At 45.5% G+C, this 25,573-nt stretch overlaps 1 protein-coding gene across 1 annotated transcript; it reads left to right on the top strand.

Moving 5' to 3' along the window:
• The first annotated feature begins 8,501 nt into the window (after positions 1-8,501).
• Positions 8,502-24,230, top strand: SPON2 (spondin 2). The gene is made up of 6 exons (XM_088454253.1): positions 8,502-8,771; positions 9,672-9,894; positions 12,557-12,780; positions 16,224-16,415; positions 18,577-18,751; positions 23,500-24,230. The coding sequence occupies exons 2-6, from the start codon at positions 9,684-9,686 to the stop codon at positions 23,676-23,678; spliced, it is 981 nt and encodes a 326-aa protein (XP_088310379.1). The 5' UTR covers positions 8,502-8,771; positions 9,672-9,683; the 3' UTR covers positions 23,679-24,230.
• Positions 24,231-25,573: the final 1,343 nt, after the last annotated feature.

The raw sequence follows: 25,573 nt of genomic DNA, 5'->3' as shown, positions 1-25,573 counted from the left end.
TACATTTTGTTGCTTGAAGTCTCTGCGGTCCATAAGTTGAGAATGCATGATGCGATCTCCACACCGATAATACCGGAATACTGTGGAAAGAGTACGCATCAGTACAAAACCAAACACGGCTTACTTATCATGTATAAAACCTTAGTTACCAAATAATCTTTATTTCACAGCATTTATACTAAATGAACAAACTTAAATCTTATACCTTAAAGCTTATGGAACCTTGTATGTGGATATGTAATGTGTGAGTATGCGGGGTTTGATATAACAACACCAGTTAACTTGGAGCAGATGCGTGTGCATAAAGCTAATAAACAGCGTTTTTATATAGGATCTTATGCATTCGCTAATATGCGACTAGTTAACAGCGCAATTGTGCATATTAATGTGTATATAAGAAATGGTGAAAGATGCAATCGCATGGTGCTAATAGTAATATTGCCATATGTACTTAAATGTGAGTTTATCTAAAATGGCGTTTGGGCGGCCAGTCGCAAAAATGGCGTCTTGCGATCTCATTTCCAAGATGGCGTCTTGCGGCCAGTCGCAAGATGGCGTTGCTGCGGTTCAATTTTAAACTGATCCTGTCTCAGCCAATAATCCAGCTTCGACAACATGTAATCAAAACATGCAAGATCCTCTTTTTAGATCCGAGACCTGAACTTGCGACAAGATCCAAGCCAGGACTCGCTTCTACTGGAAACCCCAACGTTCGGGTGTATTCGGTTTTCAGCAGAACCGAACCACTCATATCTAGTAAAAATAGAAAATGATAAGATGTTTCTGGTGTAACTTTCAGCTATAGTCTTCTGCTTCCGGCCAGCATCTGCCATTTGAATGTTAATCTGCTTTATCAACTGGCATCTATAGGAGTTTCCATTCAACATCTAAAGCTGGGTAGATCTCGCAAAGCGACGGGACCTGGAGGGGGTCCCGGCATCGGCATGCAGGTCTCACGGGCGATGTTGCAGACGACGAGTGGGAGCATGCATCATCAGTGACATAGAGAGGTGTGCTCTAATGGCCAAATCGGACAACATATCGTCTAGTGTGTACCGGCCATAAGCTTTGCACTTGGGAGCATAAAGGATCTGGATAGTCATGTGTTTCTCCAGACTTGCAGGGTAATTGGGCAATGGATCTCGTGGTTCTGCTAGTTCGGGGGAAAGCTGTTTATTGCTAAAATAGAAATTTTTAGGTGGAGTTTAAGTAATAGAATTATCCAGTCCATGACTCGGTGGGAATTACAAAACAAACTCTGAAGTTGCAGTAATCTTACACTGATGGAAAGAAGAGTTTTGCAATGCCCAGTGCAGGTCATGGAACATATTCCTAACATCAGTATTAGTGAAGATGTGACAGTAAGAATATTTTGTAAATGTCAGTTTCACAAGGAACAAGCACAGATGAGTTATAGTCAGTACTGGAGGTCTGACTTAAATATAGGGTAGAAGTATCAAGCCGTGTAAAGAGGGGAGTAGAGGACCAGTGGAAAAGTTGCCCATAGCAACCAATCAGCTTGGTTTGATAGCCGTCATCATTATTAGTAATCACTTACACCAGCTCTGATTCCTGCATTACTTTTCCCCTCTTAAACAGTGACATCTGCAGGCTCAGTGGATTTGGTTGTGCATCCCTCTGCCTAAAATCTGCTCCACTGGGTATGGTGATGGTTCCTGCATTGTCACAACCTACATCCTTTAATCCAAACTCCCCCACATTTCCTCTTTCTTGGTGCCAAGCTATCAGTTATTGTGTGCTGGGATTTGAATTCCATTGTCCTCAGGCAAGCTGGAAACTGTAGCTTCCAGAAGCTGTGGAAGAGTAAATTGTTCCCCTCCTGACAGTGGCTCCCCCATCCCTGTCAGTCTACTCCTGATACACAAGTGAACGTTGCATCTGGGACTTACACTGTACCCTTCACACTTGGACTAGATATATCGGTATCACACATGTCACTCAGACCAGCTTGACCTTCACCAGCCCGAGGAGCCTTCAGACCATGAACACTGAATGCTCTTCCACTGGTTTTTATTCTTGTCTGTGTCTCAGGTTACATTTACATTTAAATTACATTTAAGAAGCAGGTGTTGTCTTTGGTGGATCTTGGTCAGATTCACCTCGGACTCAGGACTCACTTTGCAAACAGGAGCGCGTGTTAACTTCTTGATCCACTGGTCCATCTCCATGTGTTTTCTGAGAAATCCAATTGTCTTACAAGTACATCCTATTTAATATTTGCATCTGATCAGGTTTTATTACTCTTTCTTAGCTTTCCTGAAGCTCCTTCAGCTTAAAGTAAGTTTCTCTCAATTCTTTCTTTAGTCCTTAAATATACTGTATACCATCTGGATGTATGGGACATCCAGATGGACCCCAGCTGTTACTGCAAGGCATAATTTGACGTGCAATCTGGTTTCTCATCCACACATTCTCCTATTATCTGTGAGCTCAGTGGATAGGAGAAGGCTCTGCTCTCTGGGCCTGATTCAGACCCGCTCGCGAGCGCTGAGCACTCGCAAGCGGATCGATGGCGGCCCAGTGTGCATGCATGCGACGGAGCCAGCTCCATTGTGCGCATGCGCGAGACCCGGATAGCGACAGGCAAACCGTCGCTCTGGGTCTCGTTCCAAAGGGGGCGTGCTGTCGATGATGAGTGACACTTGGTGTGGCAATGCACACAGCACTGCCGTCTACCTCTTCTATGCCTACCATTCCAAGCTTCTCCTTCTTTGGTGCAAAGCTCTCACCCATTGATGGGTCTTTCATCAATTGTACGCGAGTAGGCAAAGGAAGGTATCTCATGTCTCACCTTGTCATTAGGCACTATCTTAACTGTAGTGCTTTCTCAGTAGCTCCCGAGTCAATGCATTCACATGGTACAGTATAGTTTTCTTTCTTTCCCTTAGGTGATGTTGCATATGCCTTTCTCACCTAGGCCTCCTGCTCCTCCATATCTTTCATGACTTGACATGGCACGCAAATGAGTGTACCACCAGGTACTGTATTGTGTGAATATTCCGTGACTTCATTATTAATGCATTATTAATGCATTTATAACCATTGAAGTAATAATGTGCCATCTCTTCTGACATTCATTTTTAAGGTCTGGCATACCTAACATATTGAGAAGGGGATACACAAAATTATCTTGCTGAGGGTCTCCTTGTGGTTGGTAGGCAGTAGGTCTTGAATTTTGGATTTCAAACACCTAACACACTTCTCAGTGTGACACATTCCTTCCACATCTGGGATGAAACCTTTATCCACTCCTCTATATCTTCCCTAACTGGGCTTGGCAAACAAACTGGGTATATCACCAGGTATCAAGGGCAATTATCTCCCTCTACCTTTGTCAATATTGAGGAAGCATCACAAATATACTGGAATTGGTGCCACCATTGGCAGACACTTCTTGGTGGTTGACATCATAGCCAATTTGTAGTGACACTCCAATCCAGACTCTTTATTCAAAAATCTCATAGAGACAACAATGTACCCAAGATATTTTGTAAAGGAACATCTGAGAGATATCAAATCTAATACCTCGTAATTATAATAGGTATCTGAGACCCACTATGATGGAAGATCTGACAGTATTGCACATAACCTTGTACTGACACATGTGATGAGGAACCCTTTAAGACACTGAAAATTCTGGCCAAATGGTTCTATTATAGCTCACCAATAAAATGATACAGTATCTTGACCTTTCAGTGGCCAGTATTGTGGTCTTCTGTCTTCCTTCCCTGCTATTCTAAACAGCATCTCTTCTAGTTTAACTGGAGTGGCAGTTTCACCTACTCCAAATATTTTCCAAAACATAATTGCAATGTAATCTGCACTACCACAATGTAACATCATGGGCATCTCTTCTCACAGTTAGGGTATTCCCACCTCTTCTCATTCTCAAATGAATCATAATATTTGTTCTTGGTTGCAGATCTTGGCAAGGTCTACCAGGAAAAGACTTTATATATCACAATGCATTGGTGTGGTGATAGTTCCCTCAACCTACCTGATAATACCTACCTGATCACTGACCAAATGGTCATGTACCCTGGTTCCATCTCCAGCTCATTTTTATTGAGATATGCAAATTTATCAACTTTTGTTTGGTAGGAAGGAACTTTAACTGTGTATGGTTTCCTCTATGCTTTTTATATAGTATTCCCTTTGGACTGGTCCTGGATCCCTAAAGTTTTATATCTGGCAATGACACAATATCCCTCTGGAATTGGCAGTTCCCACTGGGAGCCCGTCAACCTTCTCCGTAATGTTGGCAGTTCTGTCAAACATGCAGCTTTCGCTGTGTGACTTGCAGCTCTCTCTAAAGGATTTGCAGCCCATCTTACTTTCCCAATTAGCTCAATAATGGAGCTGGTCTTCCTTCTTGAAGCACTTATCCGCACTGTCCTCTCTCTCACAGTGGCCTCTCTAGCAGACTCACCCTTCTTGGCGCTCCAGGTCCCGTGCGTCTGGGCTTGTGCCGAGCATCTTATTTTTGCTAGAATGTGCATCTTAGTCACAATTCGATGCAACAAACTCACTTAACGAGACTGCACTAATTCATTTGATATGTGACACTTGTACATCTGTGTGCGATTGTGTCTGGATCAGTATATGAAGTGCTACGATGTCGCAGCCGTTGCTTTTTTTTCATGCCACGTTCCGTTGCGCTTCATCTGTGACTTTGTACATATTTAAAGCTAATTCCTGAGGTAGCTAAAGTCGCAGCCTGGCGTCTATGGTACTGTGTCTGCATTGTGAATAGGAAGCAAACTGAAAGAGTAGGAGTAGCTCACTTGCGCCACATGGTGTATTGAGGCTTAGTGTATTAGGACATATCTGCATGGCTGCCCTCCCTGCCAATCCAAGCGACTGCATACAAAGACTTAGCTCGGTCGCAGATTAGTCAATTATCGGAAATTTGAGTAACCCAGGGCTCAACAAATTTTCGTAAAATCTAGGAGCCATCTTCAAAGTTTAGGAGCCAGACCATCGTCCATTACCAAAATTATGAAAGCTTGTGTAGACCAGCACACATGCATCAGGAGTGAGCTCCGGCTGCAGCTGCGGGTAGTCGGGTGCCCGCTGGTAAAATTTCAGCGTGAGCTTCTCGGCGGCGGCAGGGTGGCTTGGAAATCCCGGTCGCCAGGACTAAAATCTTAGTTGCCATGGCACTCTGGCGCCCGGGATTTGTCGAGCCGTGGAGTAACCCCATGGGTGCACAGACTTAAGATGCAGAGGCCATTTATACTGTGTAGGGGATGGTAGTAGCAGCCAGAGACACGCCCTGAAAATGGTTGCGACCTCACTGTTGCAGCTCACAAACAGCCCCTGCCTGTCAATCACTTTGCGACTAAGAACAGAAGGCAGACTATCGGGTCTATTCATTTCATGGAGGAGAGAAAAGTCCTGTTTTGCGGAAAACAGGGCTTTTATCTGCTTGGTGCAATTCACAAAGTGGGTTACCGTGGATGAATCGCATCACCATACTTTAGGTGCCTACCTCCCGGTCTTCTGCCCGCAGTGCCTGGCTCCCGGTGCTGGCTCTGCCTCCTTGATGTCCCAGCAGCCACTGCAGTCTCCCCTGACCTCTGCCGCCGACGCACGCGCAGGAAGAACCTGTCTTTGCCTCCCGGATGCTCACCCACAGCCAAAGACAGGACCACCCGCCGGACCCCTGGACAGCGCATGAAGACGTCGGAGAGGTAAGTATATATGAATTGCTACTTAATAAAGCTATATATTGCATCGAACCGATGCGATATATAGTGAAAAGTAACAATTTAGTTTTCATTTTCTTTATGAATAGACCCCTATGCCTGTTGTGAGTTAAACTACAAGGCTATGGGTGGTTTGTGCGAGGTCACATGAGCGAATTTTAGCCAGTTAGGTGTTTGTGGGTGGGGTGGAAGTTAGAGTGTTTAAGGCTTGTGGTCACATGGTACAAGCCTCTTTGTGAAGAATTTTCCCACCCACCCTTAATTAGGTTTTGATCGGTTGTTGGCTATTTTCCATTGGTGGAAAAGAACAGCAGGTCATTCAGCTCGGGTGCACTCGATTTTGTCTGAACCACCCCCACCTGGGGCAGCAATACACCTTTCTGGGTGATTTATTATAGGGCAAGGTTGAGTTGGATTCTCCTGTTAGATGTGTGTTGTAAGCAAACATAGGGCGGATGACTCCTGTAATGCATGTTTTGTGATTGCGTTGGTGGGCTACAATGATTACTGCCCGTCCTTTCTGGCCACCATACAGTCTTTTATTTTATGATCTTTTCAATAAATAGCTAACCTTTGTTAATGCCATTCCTGTCTCAGTGTCATTATTTTAGAATGATACGTTTAATGTTATTGGGACCTAATTTCAAAACACACGTCAGCCGTTAGAGGGTTTATAAATCCCCACTGCAAGCGACAGCGGAAATTACACTTGACATATGCGCAGAGCGACTCTAATCACTGATAATCGCTTCACTGCGTAAAGATCAGCATTATGTCTATCTGTACATCAGTCCCTAAGTAAATGAACCGCTCCCGCACCTCCAGAAGATGTAGAGATTTATAATAAGAATTAAGTAATCAGGAGCCCAATAGGAAGCCAGAGAGCCTGAGACCCTCCGTCCAATCCTATGCGGCCTTCCCACAAATCAGAGAACCTCTGAGGACTCCAGGTACCAAGTGGATGCCTGCTGGTTAGTCTATAACTGCTAGCAGACAGCAGAGAACATGCTGTACAGCTGCCTTATGTAGAAGCAGATGAGGGGAAACTGTATTTGGGATATTAATATTATTATCATGTTCATAATAAATATTTCTACTCTAGAAAAATGTACAAGTAAATATTTAGCAGCTGCTTTCAGCCAACCAGAGAAGTCGGCATCATTGTTTTCAATATCTACTGTCTCCTTCCTAAAACTAAGGTTACAGGAGGACATCCAGCAGCTGAACAACCTGTAGCCAATAAGAGCAGTATAATGTTAGGAGCAGGTCCATTCCCCCAACTTCGGCTTATTCACATGCAAGCAAGCTTATGGACTAGGCCAACATGTAACGTGCGCTGCCCCCTTGCCACCCTTTAACGGCTGCAGCATGTCAAACATGCCGCTGCTTAGGCGGGACAGCGACTGCTGCCGCAGTCAGTGATCGGCACATGCGCAGTACGGATCCTTAAACATCGGAGTTGTGTGTAAGTCATCGGGTTTACATAAAACTATGAATCAGGCGCCTTTGTAAAAAAATTCCTCAAAAAAGTCACACGGTGCATGCGGTACACACAATGGCGGTGTTGCGATCGAATTAGAAATGTGTAGAAGCGATGAGCGTTCCTGGGCGGTGACTGGAAGGTGGATAGAAATTAGAGATGTGAGTTGACCCCCGTGTTTTGATTTTGGATCCAGATTCATCTTCATGTTTTGGTTTTGCAAAAACAGCCTCACGTGTTTTGGTTTTGGAACTGAATTTTAAAAAACAAAACAAAAACAAACAAAAAATAGCTGAAATAAAAAAAAAATAGTCCTGAACCGCGGGAAGATCTAAACTGGGACTCGGTTCTACTCGGTACCCCAAAATGATTCCCCGGGTTGGGTCTGCTATAAGTTCGAAACTTGGATTTGAAAACCGAATCTCGGGTTTTGAATTGCATGTAAACAGATCCAAATTACATGATTTCAGCTGTTTTTGTTGACTTTAAAAAAAAACTAAAACCAAAATCGAATCTGAATTAAAATTTTTTAAAACATCGGGTAGTTTTCGCCAAAACCACAACACACAGGCAATGAAGTGGGCGTCTCAGTCCTTGCACATTCGTCCGTATAGATTTACACCAGGGAAGGGGTCTGTACCAGCATTTGTATAACGTCACAGATGCGCACCGCCAATAGGCGTTTCTACATCCACCTCTAATCAGGCCCAATATGAAAGCAGGTTTTGATTCTATATTTCCCTTTGTCATGTTACCCAGCTCTTCTTGCTGCATATAAAATACATGGTTAATGTCTCTCTTGAATTTATTGTTCTCAACAAAAGGAGGTAGCACTCCCCCTGGCTTTTCCCCCAAATACATGCACCAAGGGAATGATCTCATTTTTATTACAAGCTGTATATATTAATCAGACAAAAGAGTGGCATCCCTTCCCCCCAAGTTTAATGGCTAAATTCCCCCGGAGCGTTATTGCTTTAATGTATAAAATGTTTCACACCGTGACTTTCAGGAAACATTTCCCAAATGTATCACAAGAGAAAGTACTGAGGGGGAAGGAGGGGGGGTGTGGGGGGTGTTGAGCCCTGCAGTCTAGCATTTAGTGAAGTTTAATTTGTTTAGTCAGCGATCTTACATTTATTTTTATTGGAGAAACTTCGACCAACTGGCTCACAGGAGGTTCCAATAATTCCTCCCCAAAAAAACCCCTCAGAGTTAAATGGTTGCTGAATGCTGCGTTAAATTGCGAGGTCTTAAGGTTACAATCATTGTTGGACAAAGGGGGACTCTGGTGAAGCATAAATAGCAGCGGTGCCTCCTATCCCCCTCTCCAGAACAGTTCAGCTGCCAGTAGGCGCAGGTGTCCCAGCCTGACGGAGCCCTGCAAAACAAGACTTGTAAGTAATAGCGCACAACTATCTTATGTCTACAGACACTGCTCCAGGATCAGGGAAGAGAGAGACGAGCAGGCATCTGTACTTTATTATACGCTGTTCAGGAATCCTGCCTGGGCTGGACATCTCAGGCGAGACACAGAAGTACATTTCAAACTAGGGATTTTCAAAGTAAGTTGCTTAATTTAAATATAAAAAAAATATTTTTCATATTTGAATTTTTTTCATCATGACTATTATCATCATTATTATTTTAAACGTATCTAAACTAGTGCTGATAGTTTATATTAATAATATTACAAGTGTTTTTTATGTGATTTTTATTACGAAGGGACTGCACAGTGTATAAGTTTTTGACAATTTATGGCATTTGGGATGCTCTGGTTCTTTGCTGTCCTTTACGCAAGCTTTGTGAATGGTTTTGTAGTGGAAAAGAGGATTGCCCTTTTTTTTTAATTTCTTTGTGTAATTAGGGCCTCATTTGTTAACGAGTGATATTCCTGTTATCACTCGTTACTTATCTTAAATGGTGCTCCAACCAATCAGCTCCTAACTGTCACATATTTGATAAATGACAGTTAGGAGCTGATTGGCTGGAGCACCATTTAAGATTAGTAACGTGTGATAACAAGAATATCATTTGTTGATAAATTAGGCCCATCATTTTTTTTTATTCAGAGGGCAAAATTTACTAAGCGGCAGGTTGTAAACCCTGGCGGTTTGGTGGCGGTTTGATGGCGGGCTCTGTTTTGTTCTAAACCCTGGGGGTTTATTGGCGGTTTTGCAGCGGTTTCTAAATGACAGCCCTGTTCTATTCTATTCTAAAATGTGTTTTGACTGCGGTTTGGAGGCGGTTTTGCTATCTGCAGATTGACTCAGGCCAAAACCGCTGCAAAACTGCCATCAAAACACATTTTAGAATAGAATAAAACAGGGCTGTCATTTAGAAACCACTGCAAAACCGCCACAAACCCCCGGGGTTTAGAACAGAATAGAACCCGCCACCAAACCGCTGGGTTTTAGAACCCGCCGCTTAGTAAATTTTGCCCTCTGTGTGTATTTGTTTTGCAGAGTTTGGGAGACATGACGCTGTGGTGCGGATCCTACAGAGTTCTCCTGACTGTGTTATGGATGGTGGGCTATTCCAGCTGCCGTCCGTTGAGCGAAGAGGTTATGTGCACCGCGGAAGAGATTGCTAAGTATAGTATAGTCTTCGCCGGTAAATGGAGCCAGTCTTTGTTCCCTAAGCAATATCCCCTGTACAGGCCCCCGGCTCAGTGGTCATCGCTGTTAGGTAAGTGATCACTGCACACTGAGGTAGCACGCATACATATATGTAGTTAATGATCAGACTGATAAAAATGTAAGCTAGATGCATATTCGAATGCAGGGCAGAGTAATTACAGGAGGAATTCCTTTACCCCTCACTCTCCAAAGGACAGAATGACCCATTCTAAGGGAGATGTACAGTACCAAGCCTTCCACAGTAGACCAGTGAAGTTGACCAATCAGCTCCTAGCTATCATTTATCTAGTACATTCTATAACAAGAGAGCTAGAAGCTGATTGGCTGCTGTGATAAACTTCTCCTCCTTTGAAAGTTTTATACACAGAACTTGATATCACAGAATCGCTCCTTCTACCAGGCTATAAGCATCACACTTTAGACCTTACCAGCTAAAATAAACTGTATTACATGACTTTGATTAGGTGGATTAGTTACCATTTTAGTGGACTTAATATTATTATTATGTATTGATTTATTTATTTCTGTGGCACGTACAATTTTATGCAGCACAGTATAGAGCACTGTTGAGGTTCCCCCGGCCAGCAGAGCTTACAATCTAATTTTGATACACAACGTGACTTTTCTAAGATCCCACAGAGTGGGGTGTTCAGTGAGTCTCCCAAAGTCTGTGTTTTGCAGCCAGTGACTGTAACCACTGAGCATTGTTAGACGTACAGTACAGCCTATAATACTGTGTCATTTTACCACGGATCAGTTGAGATTGTATCAGGTCTTTCTTGTGTTTGTGAGTCAGATTCAGTATATTCCTCCCAAACTGGACCACGATCTACAATACAACTATTCCTGTGTATTCTTACATAGTTACCTAGGCGGTTTCCCTGTCCAAATGAGACCGTCCATCAGCCTCAACGCTTTATGAAAAGTTTATAAAGGATTGCTCCCCATGTAACAGTTGGGGAGCAATGATCCAATCTAATAGCACAGAACTATCCACTGCACTTTGATGCTGGCTGCAAGGAGCTAGAAAAGACTATAGTTGGGACAGTTGGAATCATGTTCAGCCCCTATACACCGCACGATTGGCTGAAAGATAGACCCACAGCTCCATCATCCAATCACATGGCTATGAAGGGCAGACCACAATTTAAATGACTTCTTCCCAATCGTTCACTGGTAGAATATGGTGTGTAACCCAAAGCTGAAACCTGTCTTCAGGTGCAGATTTGACACAAAAATGTTTCTCCATATTCTTCCTGTTAGCTCAGGAGCCAGATTGTCAGAGGGTAAAGCATTGTGCCAGCGCTGTTACTAATACATCAGGAGGCTTTTGGGCAAGCACAGTACATATGTGTCCTCATACACAGTACCTTTATGGTGCAACCTGCTTGGTGCAACTAAGACACTGCACCATGGATATCTAATTTTGTTATTTTGCACTTCTGCATCGTGCATAGCACCTTTTTTTGCACCACAACTGAACATCAGCAAGCTTGTAGTGTACTAGGGACTTTGGACTTGCACATTTCTCGCAATGATTATTATAGTAGTGTAAATTTGCACAATGATGCATGCTGGATGCATGGCGTGGCTCAGTCATATTGGTCCTGGTCTCTTTTTTTTCCCCAATGTTAAGCATCTTTTCTTGCACTGCTACAGCATGCAAATCCACTACTGATGTACAGGGTACGCGCACCTTGTGCTTTTATCGCATTAGCAGTGCAAAAAAGATGCAAGCTGAGTGAATTACTGAGCGAATAAGATGCATGGCTTAGTTGCATTTTTCATGGCGTGCCAATAGGGGCTATGGGCGCTATTTGAGGATTGGTGTATGTGGACATATCTGTAGCTGCTTTTGACCTATAGAAATGCATAGTTATTCAGCAGGTGCCTGGTCATCCAATCAGGAGCCACCTTTACTGACCCACCTCCCGTATCAGAGGTGTTCATGGATGGCGGACACTAAATCAGTGGCAGTATTAATGTGATCATTTTGATTCCCGTGTAATGACCCTTATCTTACCCAAGTGTCAAAAGGGGTAAATGTCCAAAGGGGGACTGTCCATTTATCTATAATTGTATGTTTTGCCTCATTTGTTGAATTGGCTTGTTGTTTAATTTGAATAGCATAAAAATGGGTTTCGTGGAGTGCAAGACATTGTCCCAGTTGAGGAGGGATGTGGAATTCCGAAAATACTTTAGTCAAGCTATCTCTAAAAATCTCCTGCATTCAGCATTTGATAAATAGCCCCCGATACCCAAAAAGTGCCTTGAACATGCCCTATAGGGGTTGAGTATGAGATGCCGACACAGGGGATTCCGGCGGTCAGAATCCCAATGGCGACATCCCACCAGGGTTAGGATACTGACACCTGTCGGTAAGTATCCTAATACTTATCACTGGGATGTCGGCGGTCGGGATGCCCGCGCCGGGATTCTGACAGGTGTCGGGATTCCGATGCCGGCATTGTAAGCGCTGACCTCCCGACAGCCGGGATTATAAGTACATTCCCCCTATAGTTATATTGATTTACTTAGCTCTATCGTTAGGTTTATACGATTTTATTTCTTTACACCCAACGAGTTAAATGTTTCCGCTGCCCTGCTATTATCTCCCGTGTGTCTGGATGAGATTTGTTATAATTTACAAACAGCCCAGCTTGAGAAAACCCAGCCGTGCAACATGACAATCCATTTATCTCATCCAACAGGGGTGAGTCACAGCTCTGACTACCACATGTGGAAAAGGAATAACCACGCCAGCAATGGTGTGCGGGACTTTGCAGAGAAAGGAGAGGCCTGGGCACTGATGAAAGAGATAGAAGCAGCTGGGGAGAAAATCCAGAGTGTGCATGGGATATTCTCTGCCCCCTCCATCGCCAGCGGGACAGGACAGACCTCCACGGAGCTAGAGGCACATTCTAGGCACCCTTTTGTGAGTATTGGGGTTCACGGCATATCTCTACGGAGACGACAGTTCTGTTCCCACGTGCAGCTATTAAAGATGACCAAACAGCCTGGAAATGGACCTCATGGGATCACGTGACTGGACTTGGCCAATGAGAGACTGCATTCTAACTAGGGAACGTTTCATGTTCTCCATAACACGATAAGTGGCTCCTTATGGCGCCCGCTAATGCAAATGGCTCATGTTTTAACAAATGATTTGCTATGGTTACAGACTGTGGAGTTCTTAGATCTAGAACGTATTCTAAGTTATTTATAACGGTGTTGTTGTTTTAAAATGATAATACATTCTCTTGACACACAGTAGTTACGATCACACTAAAAAACGTTCAGGCTGCTTCTGAAACGTAAGCAGTGATAGGAGATAACGCCTGAAGAAGAGATAAACTGCGACATAAACTAGTTTATTAAAATGAATAGATAGGGAAGGGTATGCTATCTATTTATTGTTCATAGTATGCAGTCACCTTGTCGACATATTACGTGTCGACCTCTGGATAATGGTGACATGTCAACATAGTAAAAATATCAACATTAGGGTTAGGCTTAGGTTTTGGGGTTAGGGTTGGGGATACTTCAGAAATAGATTGTCGACATTGGGCCTGATTCAGCAGCGTCCGCTATTGCGTTCGCAGCCGTGATTTTCATAAAGGAACGCAGCTGCGAATGTATGCTAATGTCGCACTCCTGCCTATACATCGGTACCATCGACGCACATTGGGCCACCACGCACAATTTACACCAGGTCTGACCAGCCGCAGATACTGCAAGTCTCGTCACACACAGCGAGTACTCAAGCTGCGTTTGCAACCGCAGTGGCTAATCTATGCACATGCCCATGAAATGGCGTTCAAACGGACAGACACTCCTGCGTTTTTATGACCACTCCCCCGTCACCACCCCCAAACGCTGACAGCCTGTCACTCACTCTGAGATAGGTTCCTCTGTGCGTCCATAATCGCAGTGAGGTTGCAGCGCACAAGGAGTGCGGCTGTTATGCGTGCGCAGTGGTGTATAATCAGCCGATCTGCGTACGCAGTTGCATTTGCGAATGCTGCTAAATCAAGCTCATTGTGACCATGTCGAAATTTTATAGGTGCCGACTTGCTGATTGACGATATGATGAACATATCATGATGTCTGTAGAAATTATCACCAGGTCAACATTTATGGCCGTTGACATGGTCAGTTGTGTTTATGTTTATTTATTGTTATTTATATAGCGCACAAATATACCGCAGTGCCCCAGTGAAGCTTACAATCTATATTCTCATCGCACAGACACACTAGTTCCAAGCAAACTCGGGGAGAACATACAAACTCCACACAGATATGGGCCTTGGTGGCAACCAAGCCCAAGACCTCACTGCTGGACACTCACATGTCCCAGGACAGTCTCCTTATTTGCACCAACAATCTTTAACTCACTAGGCTTTACTTCAGACTCTTGATGCACCAAAGTTAATTGGAAAGGTGACATTAGGTTCCTAGAACTGTTTCACCTTCTTTGAGACCTAAAGTAAAATGCAGGTGCTGATGTTTCATTTCAAATCGTCGTCACAATGAACAGCAGGAACAGCAAAGATTAATTAAATGTCTACTCAGGGGGCTGCACAATCATTTTTGGTGGGAGGGCCACTTTGAAGCCATGTAAAGGGGCCACTAAGGTTTAACTGGTGAATAAATGTGACATATTTTGAATTTACTATAGGCAGTGATGTGCGGTGAGGTGAGGTGAGGCAGAGCCATTCCTGCCATACTTAGTTTTACTCCATAGTTTTTACTATAAAAATGATAAGAAAAATGTAAAGAAAATATAAATATTTTCTTTTTATTATTCTAATCATTTTTATAGTCAAAAGTCTGGAGTAAAAAGTGTATGGTAGGTGAGGCGCTGCCTCCCCTGTCTACCTTTTCCGCACATCTCTGATCAAAACTCACCAAATTTCCAGCACTATATACTGCTGCACCTTTGTATAATGCCAACATCAACCCTCTGGTTCATATATGTATCTGTAAATCTGACTCTGATACTAGCCAGTGCCTCCCCAGCCATTTACCTCACCGCACGTCATTGGCTATAGGAACAGTGGACCAGAAAAATCAATAACCGCGCTGGTACATAATTGTATAATTATCTCTATTTAATAAATCATTCAAAAATTAGGACATAAAATTATAATTGGAAACAATTACAATTCATAAACCATAAAAAAATAAACTAATAATAATAGAATAATGTATTAGTACTTAATTAATGAGGCATAAAATATAGTACAAATGTCATAAACCATTAAGCTGATATAATAAATGGATATACTGCAAGTTTAGTTGATGTGTAACACATCAACTAAACTTGCAGTATATCCGTTCTGTTATTTTTAGTATATTCTTTTATGGTTTATGAATTGTTATGGTTTATGAATTGTTATTCTTTCCAATTATAATTTTATGTCCTCAGTTTTGATTGATTTATTAAATAGAGATAATTATACAATTATGTACCAATGCGGTTATTGATATTTCTGGTTTATAGTTTCTTGCGGGGTCACAGTTTTTCCCTTAACCGCTGCAGGTTAATTATAGCTACAGGTGTGGTCTTAGGGCCTGATTCAGAGCTGAACGCTCTGACCAGAGCGCTCGCTCTGAATCAGGGCCCTCCTACCTTTTTTTGGAGCGTCCTCATGGACGCTCGCATAGCTGTGGGTTACCACCCACAGCTATAGCGAGCATCCATGATGATGGTCGCGATGGTCTTGACCATCGCGACCATCGGGACTTGCGACGGAGACCCTGCGGTAGGGTCTCGCTGCCGCAAGCCCTGGAGTGATTTTGGCTCTATCAGAGCCAAAATCACTCCCACTGACATCACTAGTGATGTCAGTGGGGCCGGCTTGAGATGGTAGGCGTTCCCATAGGTACGCCTCCGTCTGGCAGGCACGCCCCCGGTACGCCCACCAAAGGGGGCGTGCTGTCAATCAACATCGACAGCACGCCCCCTTTGGTGCGAGACCCGGAGCGATGGTGAGCCCGTCGCTCGCCGGGTCTCGCGCATGCGCACGACGGAGCTTCCTCCGTCGTGCGCATGCGCAGTGGGGAACATCGACCCGCTTGCGAGCGTCCTGCCGCTCGCGAGCGGGTCTGAATGACCCCCTTAGAGCGCTGAGGTTTTTTCTTTGTTAATTTTTTTTGTATAGGAACAGTGGAACATCTATGGAGTCATGCCAGACCTATCAATAGTAAAAAGTCCTAATGGCAGTACTCACTGTGGCAGTAGAGGTGTCGAATGGGAGAGTAGATCTGCCTTTGAATCCTGCAATATGCATTAGTGGTTTAGCCATTATTTCTTTGTGAATATGGAATTGGGGAATTTATTCATAATCTGACATTCTGCGTGTTTCCTGTGATCAGGTGTCCTTCATGGTGAGGATTGTGCCAAGTCCTGACTGGTTTGTGGGAGTCAATACTTTCAATCTCTGCGATGGAAAAGAGTGGAAAAAATCGGTGTCATTAGATCTCCATCCTTACGATGCCGGAACGGACAGCGGGTTTACATTCTCTTCTCCAAACTACGCTACCATCCCGCAGGACACAGTTACAGCAGTACGTGGTTCAGACCAGTCTTATTGGGGAAAGACTGAAGGGAAGGTACAGGGTAGGGATGGGAATCATTTGCTGTTTCATCGGAAACATCGGTCAGATGGTTCCAATGTAGCTGACGTGAAGGTTAGGGAGGTGGGTAGAGAGTCCTGGTGGGATCCCAGAGAGGATGGAACAGAGCAAGACAATGGGAAGACAGTAGGTGGGGTTTGATACAATAATAACTTGTGAAATAACAGTTGTGATGAGCTGTGAATAGGACAAAGGGCAAGGAGATTGGTGTATAGCAGAAAAACGAATGGGAGTAAGATGCCGGCTGTCATGGACAAGATCAAGCAAGATAGCTGTATATAGGTTTAGGACGTGATCTGTTAACTTAGAAATAGAGCAATTGGCCACAACATGTTTCGCCCCAGCTCTTTTCATGGATGTAGTGACTTTACAAATAAAGGCCCCGTTCAGAAAAAGGGAACAAAGCAAAAGGAGCAATTTGCACCATGGCAGAAACATGTTGAACTACAGGGGGGGAGATTTAAAATGTGCACAGAAAGTTGCCATTGGCAAGGGGTGTGCACTAATAGTTTACCCCGAAATGTCATTGTATACACAGCTGCCCAGTATTTGCTCCCTACAAACAGAAGCAGCCGGTATTTTCCCTGCATGCAACAAACTGAATGCACTAACACCCCTTGCATTGCAAACTAGTTGTTCCAGGAGCAAATTGCTCCTATTTTGCTCCTGTCTTGATTTATTCCTAAATCTGTATCAGGCCCGCAGTACAGAACGGTCATTCCGCTGAATGGCGAACCAGTCGTAGCACTCGAAGATGGTATCGGCCTCTGTACATCCAAAATAGCCTGTTTCACTGCAACTTTGTCCATTTCTATTAAAACGTTCCTAAAAGAGTGTAGTGTAGGAATTGTCGGGATCGGTATGAAATACCGCTGGTTCAAATCCCGACAGGAGAAGCCTGACAGGAAGAGATCCCGACGCAGACGCTAACCCTATAACCCCCCCCCAACCCTCCCTTAGTGGTTGCCATCCCTAAAGCTCCCGAGGTGGTACCTAACCCTAATTCCCCCCTGGGGGTGCCTAAACCTAACCCCCCCTTCCTGCACCCTAAACCTAACCTTCCCGGGGGTAGGGGTGCCTACCCTAAAAAAAACCCTGGTTGTGCCTAACCCTCCCCCCTAGGGGTGCCTAACCCTAACCTACCCCCCAAAACCTAACCCCGCTACATTCCCTAAACCTAACCTCCCCCCCCCCATCCTCGCAGCTAACGCTAAGGACACCCCGGACTTACCTTGTTCAGGCTGTTGTCCTTTAGTGTTCCGGCGTCGGGATTAAGATAGGTGTTGGCATTTCTGTGCCTATCTTAAGTCCCCCGTCTGGCTTCTCCTGTCAGGATATAGTCCGGCGGCATTTAGTCCGCCGGTCTATAAACTGCATCTGGAATTGTCACTAGTATATCCCAATGCTACAAGGACGTAGATTAAAATATATAATGTCTGATTATTACCTTTAGCATAATAATTATTATTAGTATTTGGAACATGAGAATGATCAGCTTCCTTTGGGGAGAGAGAAACTACCAACCAATCCGCTCTTAACTGTCACTTTTTAAATAGAGCTTATAAAGTGACAGTTAGGAGCTGATTGGTTGGTACTTTATCTCTCTCCACTTTCTCTCTGTCCAAGGCTTAGTGCACCTTCCCCTTATTCACTATAAAAGGGGCAACTGATTTTAATAACATCATTCTGGCTGACAGTGCGTGCTGAGACTTGTAGTTCCACAACAGTAGGAAAACCACAAGTTGATAAGCCTAAATTATGTTTTGCTGTTATGTTTTATTTCTCTGCCTTTTTTGGACTTTTTTGATTTTACTGCAGCAGATTTTTAAATGAAAGTAAATGAAATATTTCGACAGCAACTGAAACATTCGTCTATGGATATAGAATATGTAAATCCACAGAAAGCGTTTTATTCCGTGCACATAGTCTTGTGTAAAATAAATGATATACGTATATTTACACAAGTGTTCCAGCTTTCTCGCAATCTGAAAAGCTAACAAATGTCCAAATAAGCTATTAAAAGTTCTCTTGAAGTTCTATTAAATCAGGAAATAAAATTGCAAATGTTGACATATATCTCTCTCTCTGACAGATTACATCTTCCTTGCCAAATCATCCGGCAAACTCATTCTTCTATCCCCGGCTAAAGAGCCTGCCGCCAATTGCAAAAGTGACATTTAAGAAACTAAAAGGCAAGATAACATCATTTCTTGATATAGCATCAAACGTGACTACTACAGGCAATGAGATAGAGGAAAATGTCTCAGGTGAGCACCAGCTTCTTCTCCCCAGATACCAGGCTATCTTAGACAGAAGTCTTTTAACATTAAATAAAGTTATTAGGAGTAAATAAATGCAGCTCTAGGTTATATTTGTTCACCGTCAGACGATGGTTAGAATATTTTGCAATTATAGTCTAACAAAAAAAAATGTCCTTAGTTTTATTGTGCTTGGTACAGGGGAATGTATAGATCCTTAAGGGGCATACACACTAGACGATAAAGCTGATCGATATGAACGATAATTATATCGTTCAACGATATATCGTTCATATCATCCAGTGTGTATGCTCTGAACGACCAACGATGCGCGCTCCCGCAGGTCATTAACGATATCCCCAGTCGGCTGTACATGCAGCCCAGTCTGAGGATATCATGAGTGATGCCATGCTGCTGAATGCCCCCCCCCCACCCGTCGTTCGTTGCTGGTCGACATCGGCAACTCCCCCCGCCGCTGACGATGTCGCTGCATACACACATCGTCTAGCGTGCATACGGCTTTAAGAGGATGAGATCTGTGTCCACTTTCCTCTGTCATTTGTCAGACATACAGACCATACTTACCGACATTTTGGCAGTCCCCTCCACGCGGGGTCTGCCAGGTCGGTGCAGCAGGGAGGGTGGGACGGTTTCAATAGGCGGTCGTGTCATCGCGGCCCTGTCCCCCGCTTAATAATGCAGATATTACAGGCATTATAAAGCAGGAGGCTACGATGATGCAATTCAGCGCAAATCGCGTCATCGCACCCTCAGACCGCCTGCTGTCACGGCAGGCGTGGGGGGGCAGCCGACCATTCCGGGGGGCTTGTCTACTCTTGCGGAGCGCTGGGAGAGGCACACGTTTTTTGGGAGATTCCCGGCACTCCCGGGAGAATAGGCAAGTATGATACAGTCCTGGCTGACATTCCTTATCGCCATATATCCTGGCAATTTGTAATGTTTTTTTGAGGGGGGGCAATTTATCATTTGCCACATGCCAGAGCCGCTGTTATGGGCGTACGCATGGAGTGTACAGGGTGGGCGCTCGCACACCCCTTAGTGTAACTAGGGGTGTGTGACCAGTGCGGCCCCACAGAGGGCAGGATTCTGTGGGCGGCACCATCGCCACCCTACCATAATTACATCTGCAGTTCCGGGTGCCAGTGGCCCCGCACCCTGATGTGCGACATCATATGCAAAGAGGTGCACAGAGCCCTTTTTACAGCTCTGCCTTAGAGAGATAACTCTTGGTTGGCCCCAACACAAACCTGTACTATGGTAACTTTGAAGTGTTAAGAAAGCGATCCTGGCAGTGTACCTGAGGGCATGGCTGGCATTGCGGCCACTCCAATCCAGCTAGCTGATGGCCGTGCATAAGCAGAAGGACTCCCCGATGCCTCTTACCATGTAAAATAGTCTGTTAATTGCACCTGCCTTAGCTGTCTGAGTTTGGGCCAGGTGCACATAAAAAAATGTGTATATTCGCCTGTACACAGAGTTGCACACACCCTTTGTAAATGACATATTCAGAGCTTGACTTGCACTCTAGTCAGCAATGGCAGCTTATGCGCCCTGTTTAGGCCATGCATCACATACACATAAGGTGCGTACTCACTAGGGATGTGCGCCGGACCATTTTTGACGGATTTGGATTTGGTTCTAATTCGTCGTCCGGCTTTGGATTTGGATTTGGATTTGCCAAACTGCGGTGACTGTCTTTGGATTTGGATTTGGATTTTTTTTACAAAAATTGACAAAAAAAGCTAAAATCACATAAATTGGTCTTTTTTTTCTTCCTAGAGTATTATTAATCTCAATAACATTAATTTCCAGTCAATTTAGACCATATCACAGCTTATAATATTGTTTTCAACATTATTGGCCAAAGGTTGCAGTGAGCTGACTGGTTACTAAGCGACAAAGCAGCGGCACAACGACACAGACACCACAGTATAAAGCACATCTATGACACATTGCCACACAGCAGTGGCAGAAATGAAAAGTAGTGCACCCACCCAGTGGGGAACGGCCAGCAGAGTCACAGTACTTGTTTACAAAGTGGGCTACGGCCCTAGGAGTCACAGTGCACAATCTTATTAGCATTACACCGCACATAGGGCCTGATTCACATTACACCATAAAGTAGTGTCTCTTATTTATGTTACGACACACAGTAGTGCCCCTTTTACACAATGCCCACAGTAGTGACCCTTTTACACAATGCCCACAGTAGCGGTGTCCCTTACACAATGTCCCCCAGCAGTGGTGCCCCCTATGCAGTCCCCTTAGTAGTAGGGTCCACTATGCAGTGCCCCCAGTAGAATGCCCCCCAGTAGTATGCCCCCCATTAGCAGGCCCCCCCAGTAGTATGCCCCCCATTAGCATGCCCCCCAGCAGTATGCCCCCCATTAGCAGGCCCCCCCAGTAGTATGCCCCCCATTAGCATGCCACCCAGTAGTATGCCCCCCCAGTAGTATGGCCCCCCCAGTAGTAGGCTGCCCCAGTAGCAGGCCCCCCCCAGTAGTAGGCTGCCCCAGTAGTAGCCCCCCCTGTAGTATGGGCCCCCCTGTAGTATGGCCCCCCCTGTAGTAGGCTGCCCCAGTAGCAGCCCCCCCCAGTAGTAGTAAGCCCCCCCAGTAGTATGCCCCCCCCAGTAGCAGGCCCCTCAGTAGTATGGCCCCCCCAGTAGCAGACCCCCCCCAGTAGTATAGCCCCCCCCAGTAGCAGGCCCCTCTGTAGTATGGCCCCCCCAGTAGTATAGCCCCCCCCAGTAGCAGACCCCCCCAGTAGTGCAGACCCCCCCCAGTAGTATAGCCCCCCCCAGTAGCAGGCCCCTCTGTAGTATGCCCCCCCAGTAGTATAGCCCCCCCAGTAGCAGACCCCCCCCAGTAGTGCAGACCCCCCCAGTAGTATAGCCCCCCCCAGTAGCAGGCCCCTCTGTAGTATGGCCCCCCCAGTAGTATAGCCCCCCCAGTAGCAGACCCCCCCCAGTAGTGCAGACCCCCCCCAGTAGTATGGCCCCCCCAGTAGCAGACCCCCCCAGTAGTATAGCCCCCCCCAGTAGCAGGCCCCCCCCCCCCAGTAGTATAGCCCCCCCAGTAGCAGGCCCCTCTGTAGTATGGCCCCCCCAGTAGTATAGCCCCCCCAGTAGCAGACCCCCCCAGTAGTGCAGACCCCCCCCAGTAGTATAGCCCCCCCCAGTAGCAGGCCCCTCTGTAGTATAGCCCCCCCCAGTAGCAGACCCCCCCCAGTAGTGCAGACCCCCCCCAGTAGTATGCCCCCCCAGTAGCAGACCCCCCCCCAGTAGTATAGCCCCCCACAGTAGCAGCCCCCCCCCAGTAGTATAGCCCCCCCCAGTAGCAGGCCCCTCTGTAGTATGGCCCCCCCCAGTAGCAGACCCCCCCCAGTAGTGCAGACCCCCCCAGTAGTATAGCCCCCCCAGTAGCAGGCCCCTCTGTAGTATGGCCCCCCCAGTAGTATAGCCCCCCCAGTAGCAGACCCCCCCCCAGTAGTGCAGACCCCCCCCCAGTAGCGCCCCCGGCCCTTGCACAAATTAAAAAATAAAAACTTACCTGTATCCCCGCTTCCGCGCCGTCCGCTCTGTCACACGCTGAGGAGGGAGCCGGAAGACGGAGCTCATGTGTGAGCTCCAGCCGGCTCCCTCCGTGCAGCAGCCAATGAGAGTCTGTGTGACTCTCATTGGCTGCTGTAACAAACACACAGCTGCCGCTGGCGGCTGTGTGTTTGTGTCTGTGTAGGGCAGAGCGCTATCACTGCGCTCTGCCCTACACGCGAGGAGACCTGATGTCGGATTCTCTAGTGAGAATCCGACATCAGGCGGCCGCCGTTCGGCCCCGAACAGGGATCCGAGTCAGGCGGTGAACACCCGAACAGGGTTCGGGTGGACTCGGATCCCCAATGTTCGGAGCGGTTCGGATTCCACAGAATCCGAACCGCTCATCTCTAGTACTCACTGGTCGATTAAAGTGGACGACTGAACGATAACGATATCGTTCACTTTATCGTCCATTTTATCACCTAAACTATGAACGAGAACGACGAACGACGAACTATGAGCGTTCCCGCAGGTCGTTTGTTTTTATCGTTCATCTGGCAAATATGCAGGCCAACCTGATGATATTGTCAGGTTGCTGCATGTTGGGGAATGGGGGAGAGAGCCCGGCACTGAACGATATCGGTTGTGCTCAGTGTCATGAACGACATTGAGCACAGCCTGCCGGGGACACACTAGACGATATCGCTCAGGGAGCATATCGTCTAGTGTGTACGCTCCTTCACAGTACCTGCCATGTTGTACACAATTTTATTTTTTGTGCAACAAATACATTGGCTATTAAGCATCAACTAACAACAAAATTCTCGCCAAGACAGCAAGAAAAAAGTCCCCATATTGCGGGTGCAAAAAAACCCTAAAAATTGCTTAAACGCACTTACAAAAACAGTAACAGTAAGTGCCAGTCAATATGAGCGTACCATCGACAAGCGGCCAATCATGTGTTTGCTAGTGCTGGCTACTGATGATCATCATCCCTATACGCACCTGCCCCTGACTACCCGCAAATAATGCAGCTTTCTCAGCAGCATAAGGGTTAATGACATCTGCATGTTTGCAGAAATTTGCGAACACGTATAGACAGCGAAAAAAAAGCGGAGTCCTGTGTTGTCGCCTTAATGGTAGAAATTGGGGTGATGACGATGGCTTTTTATAAAGGCCATATATATCATCTGTCTTTCAGGAACGCCTCTGGATTGTGAGGTCTCCACGTGGTCGCCTTGGGGTCTCTGCAAAGGCAGCTGCGCATCCACGGGACTGAAGAACAGGACTAGATACATTCGCCTAAAACCGGCCAACAATGGGACAGCTTGCCCGTCACTAAGCGAAGACAAGCCGTGCGAACCAGAAAACTGTGTATAGGAAATGACGAATGGATAATAAGTTATTTTAGGAGCAGAATTAATGCATTAGTTGTAAATTCATTCACTGATGGTCATGTATCGAACGTCACCAGGGTCTTCAACTTCAGGCTTGAATATAAATAAACGTATTGGTAGGTTGGCGGTGCCCACTGAGAACATTAGGAAAATTGTCGGGTAATCTGAAGTTGAGAACGTTAATATAACTTGTCATTCTTAAATTGCCAGCAGAAGATTTCACCATTTACTTATTAAAAGCCGCCTTAGCTGCACAGACCACAAACCACCACACTGCCCACCCGAGATATCCAGATAGAGGTAGTGAAATGCCAGACTGACATAACGCTATCATTATATGCTGGGAGCCAGATATCACTTTGTTTAATGTTGAGTTAGCTGGTTGTCTTGATAATTCCTGTAACACCCTCTTGTGGCCGGATACAGAATGTTCGTAACGTCTATCTCGTTTAATCAAATGGAAATATCCCTATTTAATTATATGCTGTATATATTAGCTCAAATATTGAAAAAGTTTTGGCAATATGTTGCGATTAAAGACAGATTTTAATTTGTAATGTTTCTGAAATGCTTATTTTTTTCCATGATTACTTGAAATGTTAAAAGAAAAAGAAATAGAATGCTGGGATTTATTAACGTAGTTTTTCGGAAGTTTGGCCGATCGCCGCATATGCACCAAGCCCCAGAATGCGATACATTCCGGGGTTTGGATGCGGTGGACAACGGCATCATCAGATGGCATTGCCCAATAGAGGCCTATGGGCTTTTTTGGTGACTTCCCCCTAGGAGGGATCCTACATTTGAAATAAAAACATTCAGCTCAGGCAGGATGGCCCTAGGGAATGGTATTGTAGTACCTGCAGCTGTTTAGCCGCCGGTTCAAATCCCGACAAGGAGAAACCGACAGGCTAGTGCCACATTAATGGCTTGCTGTGATCACTGGTCTTGTATATGTTGGAATCATTAGACACAATTTACTTTGTATGATGCATATTAAATCGGGAGAAGTGCTAATTATGTCCTCTTCATTGACTGGCCACTTTCACTCTAAAATCAAGCATTTGGAAACCCCCCTCTAGAAATCCTATATTTGCCACTGTCCTCTACCGCAAAGAGAGCTAAGGGGAGAGCTGTCCTTTGGGATTTTTTTCATGCAGACCGGCGTTATTTACACGTTCGATGCTTGATGCAGCCGCCCTATATGCTCATATGTAACAGCCTGCGATTTCCTTGTCCATTGCGTGATTTTGGCGAGATACTGTAGCTGCTAGTTTTAAACTAGCAATTAGTTTTAAATCACAGTCGGGTTGTTTTTTGCTTTACAACTAATTGCTGCTTTAAATCTAGCAGCTATCTCGCCAAAATATTGGGGGGACCAGAAAATCGCAGCCTAATAAACACGCACAGTGCACAATAATACTATAAATTGAACAATAACATCGGGTTCACCACACCACAAACTACACACTCCTGTACCTCACCAGCGGCTTTGTCTCAGTCACCTCATCACGCTCTACCCACCTGTGGGGATACGGTCAGTATCCCGGCGCAGGGAATGACAGCGCTTAGAATTCTGGCGCTGAAATCCTGTCCGCCTGAATCCCAAGGGTAAGTAGCGGGATTAGGCACTAGGGGGGGGTTAGGGTTAGGTACTGTGGGGAGGGTTAGGTTTAGGGATTCGGGGAGGGGGAGGTTAAGGCACTAGGGGGGAGGTTAGGTTCAGACGCTGGGGAGAAGGGGTTAGGGGTAGGGAGAAGGCGATGGTTAGGATACCTACCGATAGGTGTTGGTATCCTAACCCTGTCGGGATGCCAGCGTTGTAATATTGACCGCCGGGATCCTGAGCGCTGGCATCCCGTACCCAAACCCACCTGTTAT

Source organism: Taudactylus pleione, unplaced genomic scaffold (assembly GCF_031769625.1).
Source record: "Taudactylus pleione unplaced genomic scaffold, aTauple2 ptg000611l, whole genome shotgun sequence".
NCBI lineage: Eukaryota > Metazoa > Chordata > Amphibia > Anura > Myobatrachidae > Taudactylus > Taudactylus pleione.
This window is presented reverse-complemented; position numbering and strand designations above follow the sequence as displayed.